The sequence below is a fragment of the Eubalaena glacialis genome, chromosome X (assembly GCF_028564815.1).
Source record: "Eubalaena glacialis isolate mEubGla1 chromosome X, mEubGla1.1.hap2.+ XY, whole genome shotgun sequence".
Lineage (NCBI taxonomy): Eukaryota > Metazoa > Chordata > Mammalia > Artiodactyla > Balaenidae > Eubalaena > Eubalaena glacialis.
The window spans coordinates 12,926,987-12,952,834 of record NC_083736.1 but is presented as its reverse complement, the minus strand read 5'-3'; the positions used below and the strand labels follow the sequence as shown (position 1 = coordinate 12,952,834).

The following is a 25,848-nucleotide window of genomic DNA, read 5'->3' as shown; positions in this document are numbered from 1 at the left end:
GCTTTGAGCTAAAGGTCCTAGCTTGCTGTGAAGAAGTAAACAAGATGGGTGCCATTTTTACTTCATACGCAGGGGCCACCTCAGGCCCACTCATATAACAGCTGGACAGGAAGCTTTCCATTCATTCACCTCTTCCGTTGCTGTTATGAGCTTTTAAGATGTGAGTGAAGTTCTTAGGGAAGCAAGAATCTGGAATTCCTGATAGTATGAGATGCTCTTCCAGCCAGGCAAGACCTACTCTGCCTTTTTCTTCTGGCATGGTTTGAATCAGAATGTCAGGCAGCAGTAGACGTGAGAGAGCAGCTCTCCACCTCCGCCACGTTGTAGACGAGAACGCGGCAACTCAGCTGGGCCAAAGGTCACACATCTCGTTGTGGAAAGAACCCAGACCGAAACTCAGGTCTCCTGGGTTTTGTCCCATTTGATGTGCACAGTAGCCCTGCCTTATCACACCATTCAGCCCTTGTACATAAACTTGCCGAGTATGTCTGTCTCCAGTTTGGGAATGCCTTAGCTCATTTTCATGGAAGAAAGCTTCAGAATGAACCTCCATCTCTTTCTACACCAAAAGGGTACCTTCAGCCACTTGTCTTCAGATGCCCCGACTATGTCAGAACATCCTGCAAACAATCACATAGGAGAAGCCTTGTGCCATAATAGATTCCCCCTTAGACGTGAAATTGAAGGTTCATGTCTACACGATCGTCTGTCCCCAGAGCCCTGTGAAATCATGTCTTTCCCAAATAGTCTCCCATGTCGATGCACTTTCTTACAAGAACTCTTAAAGCCCCTTAGTAAATACCAAGTGTAACTAATAGAGATTAAAAGTGTTATGAAGCCCTGTAAGGAATATTCTAGCATCTGTTAATAGATTTACTGACTCAGCCTTGAAAAACATTACCCATGGATGGGAGATAAACGATAAGAAGGCTCCCAGTTGGCATATTTGGGGGTCATTTGTGAGTTCATTGTACTGTTGCCTTTGTAGGATTATGGATGGATTATTCATATAAGGGATGGGCATTTGTTCTTTCTCTGGTTTTAATTTTCCAAAAAAAATTTGACCATCTGTAGCCCAATTTCAGGCAAGGATGCTGACTCAAAGGGTGAAGAAATAAAAGTCTTACTTTCACAGTTAACATGTCTCTGATTAAATCTCAGGCCCATGAGTCCTGTCAGCATCTTTATTCCCTTCCCCCTTAGCTCTTCTCTCCTCACTACCTGTCCCGGAAATACAGGGTGAGAAGAGAGGGACTCACGTGTTACTATTGATTAAAATGCTTCTTGAAAAAGGATACTCTCGAGACTAGACTGTAGAATAATTTGGCTATGTCCACAATTCCTGGTCAACTGGACAGCTTGATGGTCAAGATTTTCCACAATCCTTTATGGCTGATAGAAGTTAAAAATGTGGTCTGGCCCTCTCTAGCTCTCACCCTATACAGAGTCATTGGCATTTTGCCCAAGAGTTTCTTGTCTTCTCTTTGCGTAGCACTTCATGTATATGTCAAAATGTGATTACAGGGTTTTAATCCTTCCCGTAATACCTTTGGCACTGAGGATGGAAACTAATCTCTCCCGCTCCTTATCAGAATTCTTTAAAATAATCAAGAATTCAGAAATCAGAGTGCTTTGGATTGGAGACAGAAGACATTTACCCTTTGGTTGAAGAGCATCAGCCTATTGTCAACAACAAGAGTTGGAAGTTGGCTTCAAATAATGTGGTAAATCTACTTTTCATTTCCTCAAATCGTAAGATCTCCGAAAGAAAGGGGAAGGTATGGTTCTCCACACTGGGACCATGGATCTGGCAGTGAGTTTCTTGAGTGTGTACAGAGGTGTAAGTGGTGGAGAGAATGGGTCTGTGAGAGCAGGAAAGTGGTGGCAGGAAGATGAGATTGGGAAGCCCCGTGGGCCATGGCCTGGATGATGCCCAGAACTCCTATGGAGTAGATCGTCCTCTCTTAGTTGAGTCTCCTGAGCTCGTCAGTGAAGTTTTTTCCACTGAGCCTCTTTTTTGTGATTGGCAGAAAGAGAGCCTACCCGAAATAGACCCAAGTATAGGTGCGAACTTAGCGATACAGAAGACGGTCATCAACTGGGGAAAAGAGAAGAATAAGTCAACTGGGACAATTGGTTAAACATTCATAAAAAGAAACCAGTTTTGCTCATGATCCCATCCCTCATAGGAAAATAAATTTGACGTAGATCAAAGAATTAAATGTTAAAAAGTTTGAACTAGAAAAAGACAGGCAAACATTTAACATGATCTTTGCTTGGGAAAGACTTTCGAAGTTTAAAAGCATTGGAAGGAAAAGCTGGATAGATCTAATCCATGTCAGAAATGCCATAAATGAAATGAAAGGCCAAAACAAGATTTTTCCAACAAATAGTATTAAGGGCAAATAGCTTTAATTTATTTTTAAGAAACCCTCTCATATAAATTGATAAGAGAAGCATCAAACTCCCTTAACCCCACACCCCTCAGTTCTCTGCTCCCTCTCTGAGTCACACTTCACAGAAGATTTGTCGGCACGTGTTCTCTCCACTTCCCCACCTCGTCGAGGCTCTCTACCTGGCGGCCACCCCCATCAGTGCACTGAGTCACTACTCCCTGTGGCCAAACCCAGAGGTCTTTGTTTTCCTTCCTTTCCGTGGGTTGCATGCTTCCTCCTTCTCCACACTGTCTTTGCTTTCTTTGGCCTCTGAGATAGTACGTTCTTGTGTCTCTGGATGCTCTTTGCTCCTTCTCAGTTTCACTTCTCAGGTAGGTGCCATTTCCTCTACTAGACCCCTAAACACCCAGCTTCCCTGGATCTCAGTCCTGAGTCCTCTTCTCTCTCATTGAATGTTGTCTCCCTGGATGATCTCACCCATCCCATGGACTTAGATACCATTTATAGTCTTACAACTCCTACATTTATTTTATATTTTTATCGGATTGTAATTTATATGTAACATTATGTTAGTTTCAGGTGTACAACATAGTGGTTTGATATTTGTATATATTGTGAAATAATCACCACAATACACAGTAAGCCTAGTTAACATCCATCACCATACATAATTACAGAATTTTGTGTGTGTGAAGAGGATTTTTAAGATTTATTCTCTTGGTAAGTTTCAAATGTCTCCCACTTTCAAACGACTCCCACATTTCTATTTATAGCACAGGCCTCACCTCTGAGCTCTGTGTGGACTCATACATTCAGCTGCCTACTTGCCATCTCTGTTTGCATGGTTCCCAGGCACGTCAAATTTAAAATGGCAAAAGTTGAAGTCTTGTTCCCCTACCCCCACCTGCCTTGACAGCAAACACACACAAACTCGTTTCACTTCCAGTCTTCTCCGTCTGAATGAGTGAATGGCACCATCACTCACTGCTCAGAGTGGAAACATGGCGGTCGTCCTTATTCCATCTCCTCCCCTACCTACATCTAGTCTGAAATATATTTGAAATCTACTTCTCTCCCATCCCTTGCCCAGCCTTGGCCAGGCCCACTGCAGCAGCCTCTTCAGGGGTCTCCCCTCTCTTATTTACTCCCTTCCAGCTCTCCACATAGCAGCTCAAGACATCTCTTTACGATAAAAATTGGATCAATGTGTTCCCATTGTACTTTAAAGAAATCCTGCCTGGGTCTTTTCTAACTCTCTAAACTCATCTCATGCCATTCTCTGCAGCCTCCTCCTCCTCCTGTCTGCACGTGGCTCTCCTGTCAGTGTCCAGATCCTCCAGGCTCTTCACTGCCTCAAGGCCTTTGCACACGCTGTGCTCCTTTCTCTGCCCAGAAACCTCTTACCCCCAACTCTTCTCATTCGAGGCCTTCCGTTCCTCCCCCATTTTATTTTCTCCCCTCTGCCCTATTTATTTCATTTATGGCATGTGTAATTTTATATTTAATTTGTTAAGCTGTCTTCCTTACTAGGAAGTAAACCACAAAGGCTGAGCAGATCTGTCACTCACCGATATACATATCCAATGACTAGCACACTACAGACTCTCAGTCAGTATTTCTTAAATGAGGGAGCTAAGTAATGAATGAAAACATAAATAGGTTAATGAGCAGATATTTGATAAAAAGGGAAATACAAGCGGCCAAATCAATACACATGAAGCATACAGAATAGTGCCTGGGGCTTCCCTGGTGGCGCAGTGGTTAAGAATCCTCCTGCAAATGCAGGGGACACAGGTTCGAGCCCTGGTCCGGGAAGATCCCACACGCCGCGGAGCAACTAAGCCCGTGCGCCACAACTACCGAGCCTGCGCTCTAGAGCCGCGAGCCACAACTGCTGAGCCCACGTGCTGCAACTACTGAAACCCACGTGCCTAGAGCCCGTGCTCTGCAACAAGAGAAGCCACCTCAATGAGAAGCCCGCGCACCACAAGAGGAGCCCCCGCTCGCCGCAACTAGAGAAAAGCCTGCGCGCAGCGACAAAGACCCAACCCAGCCAAAAATAAAATAAACAAATAAATTATAAAAAAAAAAAAAAGAATCGTGCCTGGTATATACTAAGCCCTCAATATATTTAGTTATTGTTATTCTTATGTTAATAATATTTAGTAGCACTTGTTAAAATAATAATAATATCACCCAAACTAATAGTCAAATTAAAAGAGTAACGAGATATCGATATCTGCTTCTTAAATAAGCTAAGATTAAAAAAAGATAAGATGGTCACTTATTTGATGAGATGGGCACTTTTTACAGGTAATTACCAACTGATTTGACCAAAAACAGTTTGGATGAAAGCATTTCAGTTAGTGTAACAATTGATAAAACTGATCTTTTTGTTCAAAAACAGATGCTGCTAGACACTGGTTGTTCAAATATTGGTATCTGTACTGTGGAGGTTGTGCCTTTAGACTTTTTTTTAGGTTAAGTTTTTTCCTGATTTTTTCCTTTTTGTCTGTTTTTTCAGGCATTTCCAGGTATGTTTTTTCTTTTCCTTTTTTTTTTCCCAGCAATTAATCCCTCTCTTCTATTTTTGGACAAGGATGTATTGGGGAAAAAATTTTTAATGTGTAACAACAGGGAATTTATTGGAATGAGTTAACTTTCTAACAATAAGAGATCAGATGAATGAAAAAAAGCCACTATTTGGAGCACCTAATGAGTTGGAAGACGGCCCTGTGGTATAGCAAAATTACGGAGACCAGAAAAGCCAATGACTAGCAGTAGACTTGTTCAGGAAAATTGCTGTTCTGTCACGTCATCGTGTTGACCAGCTAGCGCACTTTTAGCCACATTGCGTTTGGCCATAAACCTGTAGATATCTCAAGAGCGCTATTAAAATGTCTAGACTTTTAGATGTACAATTTCACTGTGAAGGAAAAAAATAGAAATGTGGTCAAAATTTTATGTGCAAAGATGTTCATCAAAAGTTAACGGTGATGCAAAAAAACAAAGAACAACTGTAAAATGAAATGCCCAACGTTAGGGGGATGATCCAACATGAGAGTAAGGGTCCAGGAATAGGTATACGCACTGTTTCTTTCTTTTATAAAATACTGAGGATTTGCACTTGTTACCTTAGAGTAATTTGCTTAAGCAACGTCTAGTAAGATTGAGAATTCAAGTGCATTTCCTGAATAAATCACTGAATCATCAAGGGTTTTCGAAATAGTTCTCAAAAAGATGTGAAAATATTTATTACAGCTCTGACATGTAACAAATTGCTGCCCCGTGCTTTTAGGGAAGGCCAGCATGGTGGCAAAATTGCAGCATTCAGGGATAAATGGGTGGCAGTTATCTGAAAGGAGCAGTGGCAAGATGAAAGATACTTTCTTTTCTTTACCATGCTTATAGGTAGCAAGCAACATAGCACTCTTCTTTTTCTTGGGAAGACGTACTAAGCCACATAGCTTCCATGTGGAAGTGATTTCATCTTCTAATTAAGATCACATTTAAGAATAAAAGCAGAGGAAGGAAACCAGCTTAATACGGGTATCATACCAAAAGCCAGCGGAAGCGGGAGGTCTTTGAAGGATAGAAGATGAAGGTAGTTCAGGTTCAGAAGGAAGTGGTTTCGTAGACCTTGTTTTTTTGTCTTGCTTGTTTTGTGGTCATTATTGGAGTGGTGTCTTAGACTCATTTAGGGTTTAATTCTGACATATTTATAAAGAGAGACAGGGCTTGTCTGGATTTGGTAGCACCCCTGTTGTTAGAGGTTAGCCAAAATTTACCCTTCACATCTCATAAAGAGTTCTGTTACTTCACTTCTAGAAGCCTTGCTTACATGGTATTTGAACTGTAAGATTTTAAGCCATTGGGCTTTTAAAATACAGACTAAAACCTTTAAAGATAAGTTTCCCAAATGCTTTGAACAGAGAATTAAGAAATGAGAAGAAAGACAAAAGAGGAATAGCTTGGGATTTTAGTACCTGTGCAGGCAGTATTAATCAGGACCAAAAAGGAGAAAAAGGAAAAAGAAAGTAATTTCACTGATGGAATTCAGGTGCATTAGTTCGGTACATGCTGAAACAGATTTATAGAGAAATGTTTTATTCTAGGTTGCCTTGGACCAGTTTATTTTAATCCTGTGGAAATAGATAGATTGAGAGCAAAAAAGAATGATTTGCTTAATTAAATTTTCATTCTATTTTGAGGGTCTATTAATAGTTTAATACTATACATGAAAAGAAACAAAACAGAACTCAGGAAAGAGTGTGCCTAATGGCGATATTTCTTTATAGTTGGAAAGCAGCAGTGTGTGTGATGGAAAAATTAAGTCCAGGTTTGCTCAAAGTGCATTTGAGACTGGCATTATCATCTTTGAGTTAAATGAACAGAATTTACATTTGCTATTCCAGCAGTTACCAAGGAAGATCAAAATTTAAAAAAGCAATACCTATCTGCTTTTCAAAAACTGTGTGTGTGTATGTGTGTGTATATATATCCATACATATATGTATACACACACTCATGGGAACAGCTTTCAAATTGAATTTTATCTCAGGATGGATTAACTGAAATAGAATAATGTACATATAGGTTTTGGGTAGTTGATTATTCAAGACGTGTTATATTGAAACCGTCAATGATCTGATTTTCAGTACAAAAAGGAGAGTAGAATCAGAATTCTGTTTTTGGCTATAGATGTTGTGAAAAACACCTTTAAAATGAATTTCAAATTTCCCTGTAGCCCTTTTCACACTGTAAGGCAGTAGGATATATTTGTGGCTTTATAATGTCTCTCGTTGGTTTGTTTACAATTTTGTAAACGAATACGTAAGTACAGAATTCTGTGTCTGTGTGCATACACATAGCTGTGTCCTCGCAGCATTAGAGAGAGAGGTTACTGTTTTGGGGACAATATGGATTAGGTTGAGAAGCTAGAGGCAGGAAGAAAAGAAGAGCTCACCAGGAGGGCAAAACTGATGGCCGAGGTTGAGGGCAAGAGTAGTGCGGTTAGCCAGCAGCCCCCTACTCACTCCCCACAGCCCTCGTGGCCCTCCCTCGCCCCAGCCACGTTCTCACTTCTCTACAGCTCTAGTCTGAGAAATCAGAAGGGAATTTAAAATATTAAAAGGTGGAGGAAGACATTAAAATTTTCTGACTCCAGATTTCAGAACCAGAAATACACTTCAGCATCAGTGAAGTCCCAACACCAGATTTTCAGATTGAGTGAACTAAGCCCCGAAGAAGATAAAGGCTTTGCTAGTCAGCAGGAAAAGCAATACCAGCATCAGAGGCTCTGGTTTCCAGGTTGGAATGATTTTTATGACTACATTCTGGGAGAATTCTAGTAAAAGTTAAACCAAGAGCCTCTTTTTGATTCATGTCCTCGCTGTAGGCAGGGATACTGCAGCGGCCCCGGAGGCAGAGGTTGGGAAAGATGCTTGAACCTTCTTTTTCTGGAAGAGAGCAAAATATTGCCCAGGAAGAGGAGTCATCCGATACTAAGTGAAGTTTCCCCTTGATCTTTTAAGAAGTAATTTTAGAAGTCTTCATCAGGCAAGACCAGATCCTTTCCAGATGGTGCCTTATGCACCTCATGATGCTAGAGGATCAGACCCTGCATCCCGCGGGTGCTGCCCTTGTTTCATGTGTGCTCCAAGCTCTTCAGATTGATTGGGAATCTTTGGCCTCAGCTTGCCCTTGGTGTCACAGGTCTTTCTGCTTTCATTTATGTATGCACAGGGGAATTTGCCTTTCCAGCTTTTGGAGCTGTGTAGATGCAGCTTGTCCTCCTAAGCCACATAAAACCACGTACCAGACCACTTAAAGCCCAAAGCTTCAATACATGAGACTTCTACAGGAAAGGGAACAATCTTCTGATAGCATTATTTACAATTCTCTATTCTAAAACTTAAAGTACAGACATACACTTGGGCCATACCTAATCACTTGTCCTGAAGAGAGGCATTTTGCTACGTGTTGGTAAAGCAACTGATGAGTATGCTATGTATACTGTAAATAAATTTGTTATTATACATGAGATTTTCCATTATGAAACATCATTCGGTAAATATTTATTCAACACCTACTATGTGACAAGCCCTGTGCATTGGCCCCGGGTGAAAAGGGCAGATATGTCCATGTCCTCAGGGAGTTTACATAGTTATTCTCTGCAAAATGATGCCTTTATCAAGGATAGTAAATAATTCTGGGCTCTGGATTTTCTTTTGTGGTCTATTTACACATGCGTGTTTTTAATGAGTGTAAGCTTTTTGTTAAAATATAACATATACACAGAAAAGTACACAAATCATGTGTACAGCTCAGAGGATTTTCAGCAAGTGAACTCATCCGTGAAATCAAGAAACAGAACATTGCCAGGCTCCAGAAGCCCCCTTTTAAACCCCGTTCAGTTGCTAACCTTCCCAAGGTAACCACTTTTCTGACTTCTGATGCGATAGGTTAGTTCTGCCTTGTTTTGAACTTTATAGAAGTGGAATCATATGTTATACAATCTGTGTCTGCCTTCGTTTGTTCAACATTGTGCTTGTGAGAGTCATCTGAGTTGTTGCATATAGCTGGGTTCGTTCATGCTCCTTGCTGTATTGTAGTCCCTTGTATATATTACAGTTCATTTATCCATTCTGTCATTAAAGACATTGGGAATATTTCCAGCTTGGGGCTATTGCTGACAGTGTCACTCTCAAGATTTGAGTACATGTCTTTAGGTGGACATGTCTGTTGGGGATACGCCTATTGAGTTGGAATGCTGGGTCATAGATTATGCATATATTCATCTGTACTACGTACTGCCAAACAGTTTTCTCAAGTGTTTATATCAAGTGACAGTCCCACCAGCAGCGTATGAAAGTTCCAGTTACTCCACATCCTTGCCAAATCTGGCGTTATGTACTTTTTCATCTCTGTGTGTTTTTTAAGTTACAAAAAATAAGTAGAACAGAACCACGGGGACTTTGTGATAAACAATGAAACATCATAAAGTTTATGGCAACAGTGATAATCCCTCAGATTTTGGTCTGTGCCAATGATTTAGAATGGTATTATATTGAATTACAAACTCTGCTTAACTGTTGATCGAATCAAAGCCACTGTTTACAATGGAAAATCCTGCAAAAGTGGGTCTTTCTTACATTTTGAGCTGTGGCTTTTTCAGGCCAGCAGCGTTGGACCACCTGTTTATGCAAGAGGGCCAAGTTAGAACAAATAAAAATATTTACAGGCTGCTCTCTTTGAATTTCAAAATAGACATGGCTTTATTGAGACCTGGGGAAGAAACATGCATTTGATGTGCATTAACCTACCATATTCAGTAGAAGGGTAGAAGTGAGAAAGTTGGAGCAGCTATTAGGCAGTAAACTATTGACATTGGATCATATTTGAGAAATGGCTGTAGGGAGACAGCTGTCATCTGGAAATTAGCTTGTCAAGCTAGGAGGGCTAACTTTTAGACTAGACCCTCAGAAGGGGGCTATATTGGCAGCCCATCCTCCCTGCTTTAACAGCATCTCCCAAGGAGGAATTGTATATGTTAATGGATCCAGACTCCAGGCCCATGACAGAGGGTCCAGCTGAAGTAAAGATGAACCTTATTCTTGGAAAGATGCTGATGATTTCCTTTTTCTTTTCAGTCCAAGATTTACACTTACACACCAACTTTATATTTGGACTTCAAATTGGGCCAAGGAGCAAAGCATTCCCAGCCTATTCCTAAAGGTATGATGGGCTCTGCAGTTTAGTGATCATTTCAGGGGAAAAAAAAAACACAAGGGGCTGCTTTCTCTGGAATGGACTTGTTTCTGAACCTCAACACAAAGTTCTATGAACCTTGTTTACGTTTAATTATGTTTAAATTAGCAAATACTGCTTGAGCTTTTCAAGTTAAGAAAATCAGGAGGAATTCATAGAATGTTAGGGCTGAACCGTTGGGGCCGCCCCTCATTTTATCACTGTGAACGCTGAGAGCCAACAGATGCGCTACTTGCTCAAGGCCACATGAGGACTCGCTGGACACGGCAAGACATTTACCCAGGTCTCCTGACTTCTGGGCCACCTTTGACTCACAGAGTTCCTGGAGGGCAATCCAATCTGTGTTAGTTATGAACAAGTGCATTCTTGATTGAGGTACAGCTTTTGTTATGGAGGATTTACTTTTAAGTCGTCGTTTAAATCCAAAGAACAGTTAGAAAACTCCCAAGTGTTTAAGGCCAGTTTTATTTTTTAAAATGGCCACCCCTGAGGTCATTAGGCATCAACCTCGGACCCATTCTTTTCTTCTTTGGATTTTTTCATTCTGGCTATTTTTAAGTACAGAAAGATTTTTTACATGAATGCATATGCCTACCTTCATGCATAATTTTTATAACAATAAATGTGATAGCACGTGTGCTTGAAGTTTTAGTGCTGTGGGTTTTTCTTTTACTTTCGAGTTTGCTTTCCTCTAAACCCTTTCCCTCCCTCATCCACCCATAGCAGTATCCTCCCTGTATATGCCAGATCTGGAGTAGATGCCAGATATATCCTTGAATTAGATCTTACAATGTTTTTCTCGACACTTACTCTTCTCTGCTTTCATATATGTGCATGTAAATATACACACATACAGGGTTATTTTGTCCTTGTTTTACTAAAATGGAATCATACCAGAAATATATTTTTTGCATCTTGCTTTTGTGACCAGACAATACCTCATGGAAATTCCTCCGAGTCTGCTCGTATGGCTTGGTTGAACGGCGACGTTCTACGCCATGGGTTGACTACAATGCATTTAGCTCTTCCCTGTCAGCGGGTGCTCCCTTTGTTCCCTGCGCTTGGCTACTGCACACTGGTCTGCACTTTCTCCATGACCCACCAACACTTGTGTGTGTGGTTCATGTTAATTTTGACTCTGCACTCCGCTGCCACCCTATATATTGCCTCATAAGGGAATGTGTATCTGTCAGTTTACAAAGCTGTACTTCTAGATTATTTTGTCATTATGAATTTTAAACCTGAGATTTGTTTTCAAAAATGTTTTGGAATGCATACAAAAACAAGTAGCTTAGAAATGCATGTATATCACTGAGTCGCTATAAACCCACTTTAAACAAGTCTGTTATAAACCCAGTTATGCAGAAGAACCTTTCTTTTCCAATATGTCACTTCCAGTTACCGTGTGTTCTCCCCCACCGTGCCCTCACCCCCCGTATACAGTCATACATGCCTTCATTGCGTTAGGTGACAAGTCTAACGTTTGAGGCTTCCCTGTCCAGTGCCAGACAAACAATTAATTCAGGTATTATAAAGCACTTATTATTTACAGACTCAATAGTACTGGCTGCCTGTAACCCAGCATATTGGCTAGTAAAATTATACTGTACAAATTTTATTATCAAACCATTCAAGTCAAGCTCACCTTTTGTGTTTTGTTTTTTTTTAACCGCCTTTCCAGGTCAAATTCAGTATAAAGTTCAAGGACTGTCTAAATTCATTTTATTTGAGTGCTTTGTTGCATCAAATATTCCTTGAAATGTGTAGCCCATTGGCTGGGTCCTGATCATGTTTTGTTTATAATATTTTGATTGTTTTGCTACTCATGGTAAAGGGATTTGACGTGGATGTCTGGGTTATGTTTGGCTTTTGGCATAAGCTTTGCAATGTAACTAATTTAATGTTGACTTTGTTGTATCATTACCAAACTAAAGGGATAGAAATAGAGGCATACACTGCTACCATCCCATTTCTGACACCAGGAAAAAGCATATGTCCCAAGGGACATCCAGTTAAGGGAGACTGGAAACATTTCTCATGAGTCAGACAGGTTTTATCTGAATTTCATCCTGTAAATAATATTGGAATCGATTTTTACCATCTCTTTATTTCCTTCGGGCAAGGCACGTTTCTGTAGGGTTGTGCTAATCTTGCAGAAAACAGATGTTTCATGCAGTGATGATTTGGAAGGCACTTGATATCAGGAATTGAGCTAGATGGTGCATCACTTACAAAGAATCCAATCTGCTGAGTCTCTGACAGTACCAGATTCCTCTCACATTTTTCCTGTTGGTTCTTGGCTAAAATAAGAATAAGTAGTTATGTTTTTTGTTTTTTGTTTTTTTGCAGTGACTTTTACCATCTCTTGCAAAGCAGTCTGATTTCCCTTGCTGCAAACTGATATACAGATAACACTGTTTGTTATCATTCATTGAGAAGGAAGTAAATCTGTATTTCTAGGAAAATATCAATCTTTGCCAAGAAACTTGTGCCTTCTGGTCCTCCTGTCCCCTTTGTCTTCTGACTGACTGCATCAAAGTTGGGCCCTCAACAAGCACTCTGTTTGTTTTCTCCATCTTCCTTCACAGTATCCCTGCTACTTGGCATTTAAAAGCATGATCTGGAATGTTAAAAAATGGAGGATTGTTATGGTATCGAAAAACTTAATTTTGCTTCCCTCAACTTTTAACTTTTCTTTAGAGTATATGTACACCAGTCAACAAAATTTCTTTAGAGAACATATAGCTTATCGCATTATTCTGTGGTAAGCAGAATAATGGCCCCACGAAGATGTCCACGTCCTAATCCTGGAACCTTTGAATGTGTTACCTTACATGGTATAGGGGATGCTGCAGGTGTGATTAAGTTAAGGATCTTGAGATGGGGAGATTAGCCTGGGTAATCCAGGCGGGCTGATGTAATCATAAGGATCTGTATAAATGAAAGAGGGAGATGGGAGTCAGAGTGAGAGAGAGAGATGTGACAATCGAAGCAGATACGTACAACGAAAACTGGTTGGAATCTACTAGGCCCAAGATGGCAGAAGGTTTGACTTCCTGTAGACCTTGAGCCTCATCATTCGCTCATTGTAATACGTTAGCATGTTAATGACACACCCACAGTTGCTGTGACAATTCCGAGGTGGACCATAAAAGGCCAGAAAAATGGGCCGTGGCCCAATTCCTGGAAATCCCTGCCCCTTCCCCAAATTAGCTGGAATACTCCTCCCACTCGTTAGCCTATTACCCAGCCCATCAAATCTAACCACCCCACACCCTAGAGGCCTCTCTTGCGTTCTGAGATGGACTGCACTCTGTCTATGGAGCACACATCTCCCTGAATAAATCTGCTTCCACTCTACTTCAGCTCCCTCTTGAATTCTTTCCTTTGTGAAGCCAAGGACCCTCACTTGGCAGCCCGTCCCAGGGACTCGGATGACACCTGGGGCGTGACCATTCTCTCGTGCCCCCTTCTCCTGCAACAAAGTCACATTCTCTGGGTGTAGAAAACTGATTGGAGGCAACCGGTTAGGGGCTGTTTCTCTCACCTATATGAGTTTATCTGTAAAAGAGAAGAAAGATATGAAATAAATATGCCAATGTCTATGTTCATTGTTTCATCCTTTGTGCTCTTCTGAACTAAAATACTAAAGTATTGAAAATAAACAAAAACCAGTCTCTGAAGTTGAGAGGGAAAGGGATTAACAAACAATGTGGTCTAATGATGAGGACACATCAGACAAACCCAAACTGAGGGACATTCTACAAAATAATGGGTCTGTACTTTTAATGAAGAAAATGACTGAGGAACTATTTCAGATGAAAGGAGATTAGGCATGACAACTAAATGCCGCATGTGAACCTGGATTCCATCCTGGCCTAGACATGTTTTTTTCTTTTTGCCCTAAAAAGCATTACTGAGACAACTAGCTCAATTTGAATATCTGTACATAGCTAATAGTGTTGTATTAATGGTCATAATTTTTTAACTGATATTGTATTAATTTCATAATTTTTATAAGTGCACTAGGGTTACATTGGAAAATATCCTTGTTTTTAGGAAATTATTTCAAGGTAAAGGGGTATCATGTCTCCAAGATTACTCGCAAATATTTCAGAAAAAAAAGAATGATGTATATTTCTAGAGAGAATGTTAAAGCATATGTGATAACAGGTTAGCTTTTGGAGAATCTGGGTGAGTGGTGTACGGTAATTCTCTATACTATTTTTGTAACTTTTCTGTATGTCTGAAATTATTTCAAAGGAAAAATTAACAAATAATTTGGTGGAATGAGGAGGGGGAAGGGAAGACCCGGTGGGTCTGCCTCCTGTCCAGGAGGCCAGGCATGAGGTCCATGGTGAGTGAGCTGCCTACCCAAGCTGAATGCAGAGCTATCTGGGGGGAGGCTCTTAGGAACCAGCACTGCTTTGAGGTGTGGCGTCTGGTGTGACCCAGAGTTTGCGTAGAGGTTTCTTCTCTCCTTAGCCCTGTTCCCCTATCCCTTTCCAAACCCAGAGCTGACCTTTGTCATGGATTTGGCGTGCCACCAAGTCATGTTTTTCTACTTTCTCTACACATACATGTATAAGCAGCCATTGGAAAGATCTGTGAAATAATGAACTTAAGACTGAGGGGGAAGGAAAATGAGCTGGGTTAAGGCAAGGAATGTAGGCCAAGAAACGCTCTCACTAGGGATGTTTGCAAGAATTGGGAACCTCCCTGGAAATGAGAGCAAATGCCACAGAAAATGATTTACGTGTTTAAAAGAAAAGTTTTCCACGTCTTCTGTTGGACTGAAGGAGGGCTGACATAAATGTGTTGCCGATTAAACCAAGCTACAGGACCAGGGGTAAATGTGACCTTCATCCCAACTCCTGTTCGTTGTCATTGACTGAGGGAGGGAGGGGAAAGAGCTTCCCAGCTGTGAAGAGCCAGTAGCTTGGAGACCACAGTTGCAGGGCCTGTGACCTCAGACAGAAATAAATATGCCAGGATGGTATCCATTCCTGGTGCAGGACAGAAAAGTGGGAGGAAAGATAGGGGAACAAAGAAAGATGAGAAGGACCTGAAAATCTCACAAGAGAACTCTTTGATGATACAATCCTGCTCTTGGCAGAGAAGGAATTCCAAAAAAATGTGGTAGTTCATAAACATATAGTAAGCATTCACATGATTTGGCTCTTGTTTTGCTATAGCTTTAAGAAAAAATGCTTAGTTGGAATTAAACTAGGTTTAATAGAAGCAAGTGCAGATAGACAACATGATAAAAAGAAGGAAAAAAGGAAATTGCCCTCTTTTCCTATTTTATTCCCTGTAACACTCTGTGCCTTCTAGCCAGTAGCATGAATTGTGTTATTAATGGTGAAGGTGGAGCCTGTATCCTAATGGAAGACTTTTGCAAGGAGTAACAATAGGTGAATGCACATAATACATTGAGTTGGCCATTCCTTTAAGCAAATGTTTGGTCCTTCTGGATAAAAGATTTAAAAAGATAAAAAGAGAAAGAAAACAGACCGAGGCAATTATGTGTAGACTAGTTTTCTGCTTGAAGGGTGAGTAGGAATGAAGCAAAGGGGGTGGAGGAGAAATGAGATTAGAACAATCAAAATGATTCCAAATAAAAACCCACTTGAACAATTGAGAGCTTTGAGGTTCTGTCAAACTTGGAAACCATTAATTTTTTAATACCTTTCAACCATGAGGAGAGGATCGATTATGTCAATCACAACACGTCCTTGCAATGGAATGCTTTGCAGTCTTTCCCAAGGATGAGTTATTTCTCTGTGTTTTGGAAAGGTATCCGAAATAGAACACTGAGTTCTAGTTTTTAAGCAAATAATATATAGTGCATAAAAGAGAAAAGAAACTGAAAACACAAATACCGAATTGCTAATGGTATTTATGGGCTGGGAACAGTTAGCATGTGTTTTCAGCATCTAGCACGAACCTCCCTCCCCCCAAATTGGACAATGTGAAGACCCCTGGCTGTGCCTTCGTCTTTCTGTCTCCACCCACAACAAGTACACCTGAGTGGTAGCTGGTCACTGGATGATGGGAGGCCGAGCTCAGAAGACTGAGCCAGTGGGTCAGTAAGGGAGCAGAAGAGCGAGTGTGCTCGGAGCAGATAGACTTAATTCCAGAGCCCTTACACTCATTCTTATAAAATCTCGGGGAGGAAAAAGTGTGAAATAGGAGGATGAAAAAATACCGTCTGGCATCCACCCGAGTGTCTGTCTTTGTTTTGCCATCCTTCAGGCTTTCCGAAGCAGACTCAGTTTATGTTAAGTTTGATCAGTCATGCCTTATCACGTGGGCCTCTCTTGCACTTTTCAACCCACCTGCCAGCACAGCCACATCCCTAGAGTCTACTTTGTCCTCTGTGATTCTTCCATGCCTGCCTTGGTTTTGTTTACTCTGCCAGCACGTTGACTCTCTCACAGACTCCAGTCTGGGTCCTGCCCTTGTACCTTGGACTCGGCCCTGCATTCCCTTCGCAGATCTTCTTTTTTCCCAAAGGCACACGGAGTGATGTTCTGATTCTGTTTTGAGCTGGCTACTCCTACATTCATGTCTCTCAGTGGCACTGCAGCATCTCCTCTGGGCCATAGGGACAATACATAAATATCCGTGGAAATCCAGTGCTCATTCCAAGAGGGCAGATAGCGGGTTGTCACTTAAAACTGTTTGGAGGGGACTTCCCTGGTGGCGCAGTGGTTAAGAATCCGCCTGCCAATGCAGGAGACACAGATTCAAGCCCTGGTCCGGGAAGATCCCACATGCCGCGGAGCAGCTAAGCCCGTGCGCCACATCTAAGGAGCCTGCGCTCTGGTGCCCGCGAGCCACAACTACTGAGCCCACGTGCTGCAACTACTGAAGCCTGTGTGCTCTAGGGCCCGCGTGCCGCAACTATTGAATCCCGCACACCTAGAGCCCGTGCTCCGCAACAAGAGAAGCCACCACAATGAGAAGCCCGCGCACCGCAACGAAGCCGCGACACAGCCAAAAAAAAACACAAAAACTGTTTGGAGGCCCAAGGAACTGAAGATAAGCCAGACTGGTGTGTTGTAGTTATTAACATGATGTTCGACCTGGAAGGAACAGCTTGTTTGTTAGTACAGCTGTTGGCATATAGATATATAGCCAGTGAATAGCACACTGTCTACTTGGGTGGCTCTTAAATACTTGAGGCCAAGTCATTTAGGTTTTGGGGTGTGTGTGTGTTTGTGTGTGAACGCATGCATGTGGGACTGTGTTTAAAACTGTTTACAGAACTTAAGTTTTAAAATGTATATATATCTAAAAGATTTCATCTTCAAACCTTTTGTATCTGTAACTTATATAAGTTTATATATTTGTATGTCGTATGTAGAGTATTAAATATTTGATATTGTTATCTCTTTGTTCCTTTTGGCATTATGGACACTAACCTTTTAATGTCGCTGGTCCCTTTTCAGGGTGGACAAGCTTCATTTATACCATATCTGGAAATGTGTATATTGGTAAGTGATCAGTCTGTTGCTTTGGGCTCAATTGCAATGTCATTTAAACCACTGCCAGGAAGGAAAGGTAAGATGAGACCTTTCGTGTAATTGAATACTATGTTTCCTCCTGTTCGGCACCGGCCCCCTGTACATCCTGGTACATCCTGGTACGCCCAGGGCAGGGCACCTCTCAGCTTCCAGTATATTCAGTGAGGGAGGAGAATAGGAACACCTGACATGATAGCAGCCATTTTACTGTGGCCTGTGTGCAAATGTAAGGTCCAGGCGCAATTATGTGGGTTGACAGCTTGCTAGGATGTTGGCAAGCCCCATACTGATAAAGGGATGGAGCTTTAATGGGCTGCAAGGGGAGCGGGAGTCTATCTCCTGGGAGGTGGAAGGAGGTGAATTTGCAGTCCCAGGTGCTTCTGGGAAATCTCAAAGTCGGTTTTCTTTTATTCTAAGGGGTTGTGTACGTGTCACTTGTTGAGTCTAGTCTAGAAGGGATGTTTGAGACCCAGTCAACTCTCGTTTTATAGATGAGGTATGTAAAGTCTAGAGAAAGTTATTAAACTTGCCAGAATTATGCATTGGTAGACCTGGGACCAGAACCAAGGGCTTGTCAATTCCACTCCCTGTGCCCCACCCCATATCCTTTGTACAATGACAACACAGGAACCACACCATCTAACTTGTCTTTTCCAGTCTAAACCCTTTAGCCAACCCAGCAGTACAAGAGCCAGGAGTGGTGGGAGAGTGGAGCTTGTAGAGTAGGCTGGCTCCTGCCTGTATCTACTCCCACTCTCCCCATCCTCCTAGAAGCAGCATGGAGGCCAGGAAAGGTCGCTGTAGGTTTGTCAGAAAACTGCTGTAGCAGATGCCATTGGTGGCCTCCCCACACCCACTGGGCCTTAGCTCCTCAGGGCCCACTGACCGACTTCCAACTGCCAGTAGTACCTGTGTTTCTCGGCCTGAGGCTTTCTCTGAATCCTGGGAAGGCTACTCTGCCCCAATCAGGGCAGGATGAAAGTGCTAAGGAAGCTGCCTTGCCCCTCAGGTGAGATAACGCTGAGGCCTGTGTGTGAGGCCTTTTCCTAGAGTCTCCTGGAGGCGTTATGTTCAAGCTGCCCATGTGAGCGTCCTTGGTAACACATCCTTCATTGTCTGCCTTCCCTTTCCTGTCTAACTTTCCCAATTCCTGGACTGGTGTTTCCTGGGACTGCCTCCGAGATAAACTCCTTGGACTCAAATATGCACCTCAGGCAGTGCTTCTGGGAAAAGCTACAGTAGGAGAACCAGCGTCCCTTCTCCCCTTCCCTGCCCCTCATGAACAGTGATGGGTGCTGTAGATGGGGTGAGGGGGATGGAGCCGAGCATCTGGCCGCTCCCAGGTACAGGCCAAGAATCCCATTCCTGAGGCCCTCTGTGGTTGGAGCTCTCTACCCCAGCCTGTAGGGGAGCCTCCTCAGCAATGAGCTTGCTGCCCTAGCATGGCTACTTCCTTGCCCCACAATCCCAGCCCCAGACAGCTGGCTCACTGATACTGTCTGCTCACGGCTTGCAGGCTACACCCAAAGCCATTTAAACCATTCTTTATATTCTCCAGAAGGGCAGTTCAATTGCCTGAAATTAATCTTCTGAAAAATAGTGGTACCACAAGCTCGTGTATTTTGATTTTATACCATAGAAATGGGCTTAGTTCCTCTTTCATTGATTAGCATTTCAATTATGAATCAGAAGCAAAATTCATTTATTTCAGCATTTGAGAAAGTGTGAAAACAATTTAGTAGTGGAATCACAAGTCCGTGGGCACACACATTAAACTATATTAACCATCTGGAAGGGATGAAGCGTCATTTGTTTTTATGATCTTTTGAAAATCTTGGTTATCACATAGTACTTTCTAAAATGGAGTAAAAGCCATTTTTATGGAGGTAGCACCCCTGACTTAGGATTTCAAGAGAAATAAGTAATCTGCACAAATGGAAAGTAATAAAGCACATGGATTCTGAGGTGGTGAGCATACCAGAAATGTGTAGAATGAGAAAGGACAGGGGCAGCAAGTTTTCTGTAAAGGGCCAGGTAGCAACTACCTTCATCATTGCGGGCCATACAGTTTTGGTTGCAGTGACTCCTTCCTGCCTTTGTAGCACAAAAGCAGTCAGAGGTGATACATAAATAATTGGGATGGTTGTTCCAATAAAACTTGATTTATGGCCACTGAAATGTGAATTTCATATATTTTTCATGTGTCATGAACTACTACTCTTGGGATTTTTTTTAGCCTTTTGAAAACATAAAAACCTTTCTTAGCTTGTGGGCTCTACAAAAGCTCACATTTGATTTTGGTCTTATAGGCAAGGAAAAATTTTTCCTCTGCTGTTCTAGGTTCTTTTTGGCTGGGCCATGAGTTAGATTGACATAAGACAGATTAACAGGAGAAAAACAAACTTAATTACATAGGTACAGGGGTCCCGTAAAATATGAGACCCAAGGGCAAGTTGGGCAGATGCCATCCTGAGCTAAAGAATGAGATAGGAACCTGAGGCTTCAAAGGGGAGGAGAGTAATTCACAGGATGATAAGAAGAGCAGATGTTTGGTAATTAGATGTTTGCCCTGCCAGCCAGGTAGGTCATTCAGAAGAAAGCTATCTCTGGTAATAGCTCTCCCTTTGAACCAGGCCCCTTATCTAAATTCTTTAAGGCAGTTAAGAGAGTGGTTGGAAGCTCTTCCTGAGTCTTTTGGGCCTTGACTCTCTTCAGCTCAAAACAATCTGCGTGCCAAAGCGGCTCATCTTGGGGAGTCTCATTCTGAACCCCTTCAGTTTAAATGGCATTGTAGAGGTTGAAGGGGAGAAAGATTAACAAATAATCTTCGAACCCTGTTTGAATCAGTAGTTACAGCCTTGTTTCCTGACAGACCTTTAGTCCAAGAATTTACCAAGTGAAAAGTCAGTGGTTCGAGGGGTAAGGATGACTTATACATCCACTTGTTTTTCTCGAGGTGAGGCAGGATTTTCCTGAGTCATCTCTATTCACTGGTCTGGTCACCTCTCATGACCATGAGCCACAAGTGCAAAACATCTGGCAGGAAATGGGGTCACGGTCTGTAGTGTTGGAGCAAACTTGCATCTGTCCAGGGTAAAGTGGACCATGGAGAGAATCTAGCTCGCGAAACTGCCCTCTTGGGAATCTGCTTCAGCCAACGATTAGCTGGCCAGCTGACCTCATTTGAATTTCATCTCCTTCCCTTCCTCCTCTTCACCCCCTAACGGAGATATTAATGAGAAAAACAAAAGGGCAAGAGCAAATCACCAGAAAAAAAGAAACAACAAAGCAGAAATAGCTATTGAATGTGTACTGACCTATAAATCTATAGAGAGAATCCAAAAAATGCTCTCTGACTTCATTGCCTCAATTTTATCTTGCTTATAAAACCAGGATGGCAGCAGGCAACCACAGATGGCAGGAACTGATAAGCAAGTAATTGTCTTAAATGTCATGTACCTCCATTCTGTTGAAATAGATGTTATAAATATGTACTTAATGTATGGGGCTGGAATAAAGAGACTGCAGTTTGGCTTGAGAAAGTAGTCTGGGGAGATTCCATAAGTGGAGATTAGGATGACTGTTAAAAATATTAATTGGGGCTTCCCTGGTGGTCCAGTGGTTAAGACTCCATGCTCCCAGTGCAGGGGGCCTGGGTTCGATTCCTGGTCAGGGAACTAGATCCCACATGCCACAACTAAAAAAAAAAAGATCCCGCGTGCCACAGTGAAGAGCCCGCATGCGGCAATGAAGATCCCATGTGCCACAGCTAAGACCGGCGCAGCCAAATAAATAATAAATTAAAAAAAATATTAATTGATGCAGGAAGTACTTAAAAGATGGACATCAGTAGATTTACTTTTGTAAGGACAGCTGGAGTTTTGAACGTTAGAAAATGCTGGACATTAGCTAGTTGTCTAAGTTAGATATTTTAAAGTTCATGGTGAGTATAGTGAAGTCATGTAATTGCCCACTAAGGGCACCCTGAAGAAGAGAAGGAATTAACAGAACTAAAATAAGACAAATAGAATTGGTACTTCCTTACTTAAGAGTACTTAGAGATGTTTTATGGTTTTCCAGGATCTTCTTAATTTTTGATACATTGTGTTTTTTTTCAAGCCTTCTGACTGTTGAATAGTAGCTTTAAAAATTGTGCAGGAGAGAGATATTTGACAGCAGTCTTTTACTGAGTCAACAAGTCCTTTGACCAGCCCCCAGCTGAAATCTTGTGCAGTATATGATTTTAAAAAAAAAAGAAAATAAAACAACATGGTCAGAAAACCAGTAGATCCCAAGGATATTAGCTCTAAACCCCTTCCCTGCAGCTGAGATGAAAATGACATTACACATCAACACAGAGATCAACAGGTTACCGGAGTTTATATCCTGTGTCCCTGAAGCTTGGGACAGTTTATCAGCTTGGATGCCAGTCCCCTAGAAGAACCAGTATCAAATATACTGTTGGGGCTTAGAAATTATATTTAGAAATCTAAAAATATTTGTGGTTATTGAGATGACAACTAACTGGTTTATGTGGGTAGTAAAATGTTTCAAACTTATTTGAATAAGTAATTATTCATGCTCACTTGTGCTCTGCCCTTTGCTTCTGGTTCTGGGAGGTATTAAAAAGTTTGACACAGCCCCTGGATCTCAGTAAAGGTGGGGAAACACACTAGGAGCCCTCCGAGTTGACCTCCACTTACCCAAAATGAACTGGACTAAGCAGTGCGCCTCATTTCATGCGGAATACGTTGAATGAGGTGCCTGAACGCCCAGGATGATCGGCTCCCCTGGTCCACCTGCCCCCTGCTACTCCCCCTGGCAAGTTGAAGTGGACTTAAAGGCAGGTGTGATTGTTGTCTAATCTGTTTATGCCAGTTGCACCAATGATTGCAATTATGCGATTTAATTAAATAATATTTAAATTAACGAAATAAGCTTGAAAAGAGAGTTTGTATTTCTAGAGCAACCAAAGTCAAATGCTTTGTAAAAGTACATTGCTAAAGAAAACTCTTCGAATTAGTATGGTAGAGATGACAGTAAAAGATTAGGGGAAACTGTGATGATCTAGAAGGATTTCTGTGGTGCATTATGGTATGCTTTATAAAGAAAGGCAGTGCTTCAATCCAATTTCTAAAAATTGGCAAATGGATGCACATTTACAATTTAAAGTAAAATGTTGGAGGCAGCTTAATCTTTTTCAATTAATGATCCGGATTGCATCAGATAAGAAGGCTTCAACTGTACATACAAAATTGATGATATCAAAATCTGTGATAGAAGTACCAGAATGTACAGAACAGAGGGTAAATGGGACAGTAGTTCTTGTAAAGAGAAGAAGAAAAAGGAAATCTTGTGTATGGGGAGAAGTTTCACAGCAATAAACCACACACTGAAGATGCAGCACTAACTTTAAAATGTTTTAAAGTATTTTGCCCTTTTATGACTGTTTACGCAAACAAAAATATTTGCAATTCAATTGTTTTCAGTTAAATTTTCTTTAACTGCACTATTAGATTTAACATTCTTGGCAAAGCTTCCCAATGGAAACTATTTATTATCTGATTTGGCTCGATTTATACTTGAAAGTAGTCAGAACTAATAAAATATATTTTCTTTGAGACTTATTTTAGGTTCAGGAGATAACCAGATGGGTGAAACAGCATAGAAATGACATGAAGATGGAATCAATCTTTGCTTTCTGTGATCCTGCTTTAAACATTTTATAAAATAATACAGAAGCTAAAGGTACACTTAGAATGATTAATCTTAAAAACCTGACTTTCCAGTGTCTATAAAAAGGGTTTGCCTTATGGTGGAGCATTTCAAATGGCCTCTTCAGAATCAATACTGTGATTCCTCTCCCAGATCAGCAAGTAGAATGAGCGGAAATTGCATTCCGTGTAAAATTAGAATGAGAGCTCTTAGGGAAACATGAACTCTGTTTCTAAATTAAGATTTTCTCATAGACCAATGAATGGCAGTCGAGCAAGCTACCCTGATAGGAGGTGCAGAGAAATCCCAGTTCAGCATTATTTTTGAGAGCTGTCTCTTGCCAGCTCACTCCATTAAAACATAGTGAAGGGGCTTTATAAACCATTTTGGTCTCTGTATCATAAAACATCCTACATGATAAAATTAGGGGTCAGGGGTAGACCACATGGGTAATGGGTGTTACATATGAATTCATTGAAGATAAAGACACGGTTCATTGCTCCCAGGGAATCTCAGTAAAGCACACTTAATAAAATGCTGCTTTATATCACAGTTTAAAATATTACCCCAATCTAAATGAGATTATTCTTAGACTCCGAGACCCCTCTTTTTATGGCCACATCCTTGCATGAGTGGAAAATCAGCGGAGTTCTATCATTCACTGCCGTGACATCTGTTAACCTAAATCCTTGGGGGAGAAGAAACCTTCAGTGATGTGCTGGGGCTCGCTCTTGGCAGCTCGCAGGAGCAGGTCGTGTACCTCTTCCCTGGCCTCAGATTGGTAGCTTGAAATTGGCCACAGCGGCGGGAGCATTTAAACCATGGAAATTGGCACACAGTACGAATCAGGTTTGTTTTTCCCCTTGTCCCCGAAAGCCGGTTGGTAAACATTAACTAGCACACCGCTGCCTCTGAGACAGAAGTTCCTAAACTTTTTGTGCCATGAACCCTTTTGACATTTGCCAAGGCCCCACCTCTGAACAATGTTTTTTGTTGTTTTTTTTTTAATTCAATGGTGTCATTAAAAGGTTAAAAGAACAAGTCTGTGATACAGTTCCATGTGTGCTTCTCTGATGACATTTGAAATAACATGATCCAGAAGCAGGTCTACTTTAAATTGTTGAGTAGTGATTAACATAAACTTATTTTGAGATCTTTAGAATGCTAATGTGATATGAAAATATCCGTGATTTCTACTGGAAACAAAATCATTGGTCTAGCTAATACTGCTGTGGTTTTCTGGCTGCAGTCATGACTGAAAGAAAGGCCACGTTTCAGTTAGGTGTTCGTGAAAATAAAGATGTCATTTGTCTCCCATGCAAGTCCATGATTGCTCTGAATTCTATCCATGGACCCCTTGGGAACACATTGGCTCCAGGTTAAGAAGTCCTCTGTTAGAATCCTGTTTCACGTTTGCAAGCATCAGAATGAACCCTGCTGCTTCACGTAGATTATCTCCAAAGTGGAGGTGAAAGGGAGGCCTTCTCTAGAAAATATGACTGTTTGAACTCCAGTCGGTATTCGCAAAATTCACAAATTATGTTTATATGGTAATTCCTCAAGCTACTGTTTTCGCTTAAATAAGTGCTTCCATGTTGATTATTCAGCTTTAGCTGTATCATGCCAGGTGAATGCCCTTTTTTTTTATAGTCCAGAATGTCATGCAGACATCGTTACGGGCTTCTCAGCCTGCCTGCAGTCTTCTCTCTGTTGTCTGTGCACGTGTCTGGTTTTCAGTCAGCTGAAAGGCCCAGCCACGTCCCACCTGCCGCCTCTCGGCCGCCTCCTGTGGCCGTTCAGGCCGCTGCATCATGCTGCTCCTAGGGAGAATCGTGTTCTTCGGCTCTTCTCTCTCCCATGGTTGCCCAATCTTTCTTTCTCAACTCCACCTCTCAAACCCATCCCTATCTTTCTGTGTCCACTCTCCCAGTTCAGACTGGAATTCATTTCCACTGAGACTGTTAGAATAAACTCCTAACAGGTCATCCTAACTTCAGTCTTGCCCTCTCCAATTTATTCTGTGCTCTGCTTTCAGTTATTTCTCCAAGACACAGATCTAACCATTTCCCACACACACCCTTTCCTCAGAGGTCCTCCATTTTATATGGATAAGCATGGCCTTCATGTCTTCCCTTGACCTGAAGCAAGTGTGCATTGCCATCATTCCTCCCAGAAGAATGTTCCAGCAATGATAGAAGGTTCACCCGGGTGTGCCCTGCACATTGCCAGCCCCTTACCTTTGCACAGTCTGTCCTCTTGTCTAGAGTACCCTTCATCCTAGCTTTGCCTTTTATCGCTCTATCTGATCCTGCAGAGCTCTGCAGGCCCTGTTCTCTCTTTGAACTTTGTTTATTCCTTTCTTGTTGCCTTTAACACACAATTTCATTTGTATTATTTTTTCTGTTTCATCTGTGAGCCTTAATATAGAAGGGATGGAA

General features: G+C 41.6%; 1 protein-coding gene across 1 annotated transcript in view; it reads left to right on the top strand.

Annotated features, from left to right (window-relative positions):
• PIR (pirin) overlaps positions 1-25,848 on the top strand; it is a 105,381-nt gene that overhangs the window by 61,014 nt on the left and 18,519 nt on the right. Inside the window, exons 6-7 of the mRNA XM_061178824.1 lie at positions 10,049-10,133; positions 17,621-17,665. Of these exons, the coding sequence (XP_061034807.1) occupies positions 10,049-10,133; positions 17,621-17,665 (130 nt within the window). The remainder of the gene's footprint in view (positions 1-10,048; positions 10,134-17,620; positions 17,666-25,848) is intronic.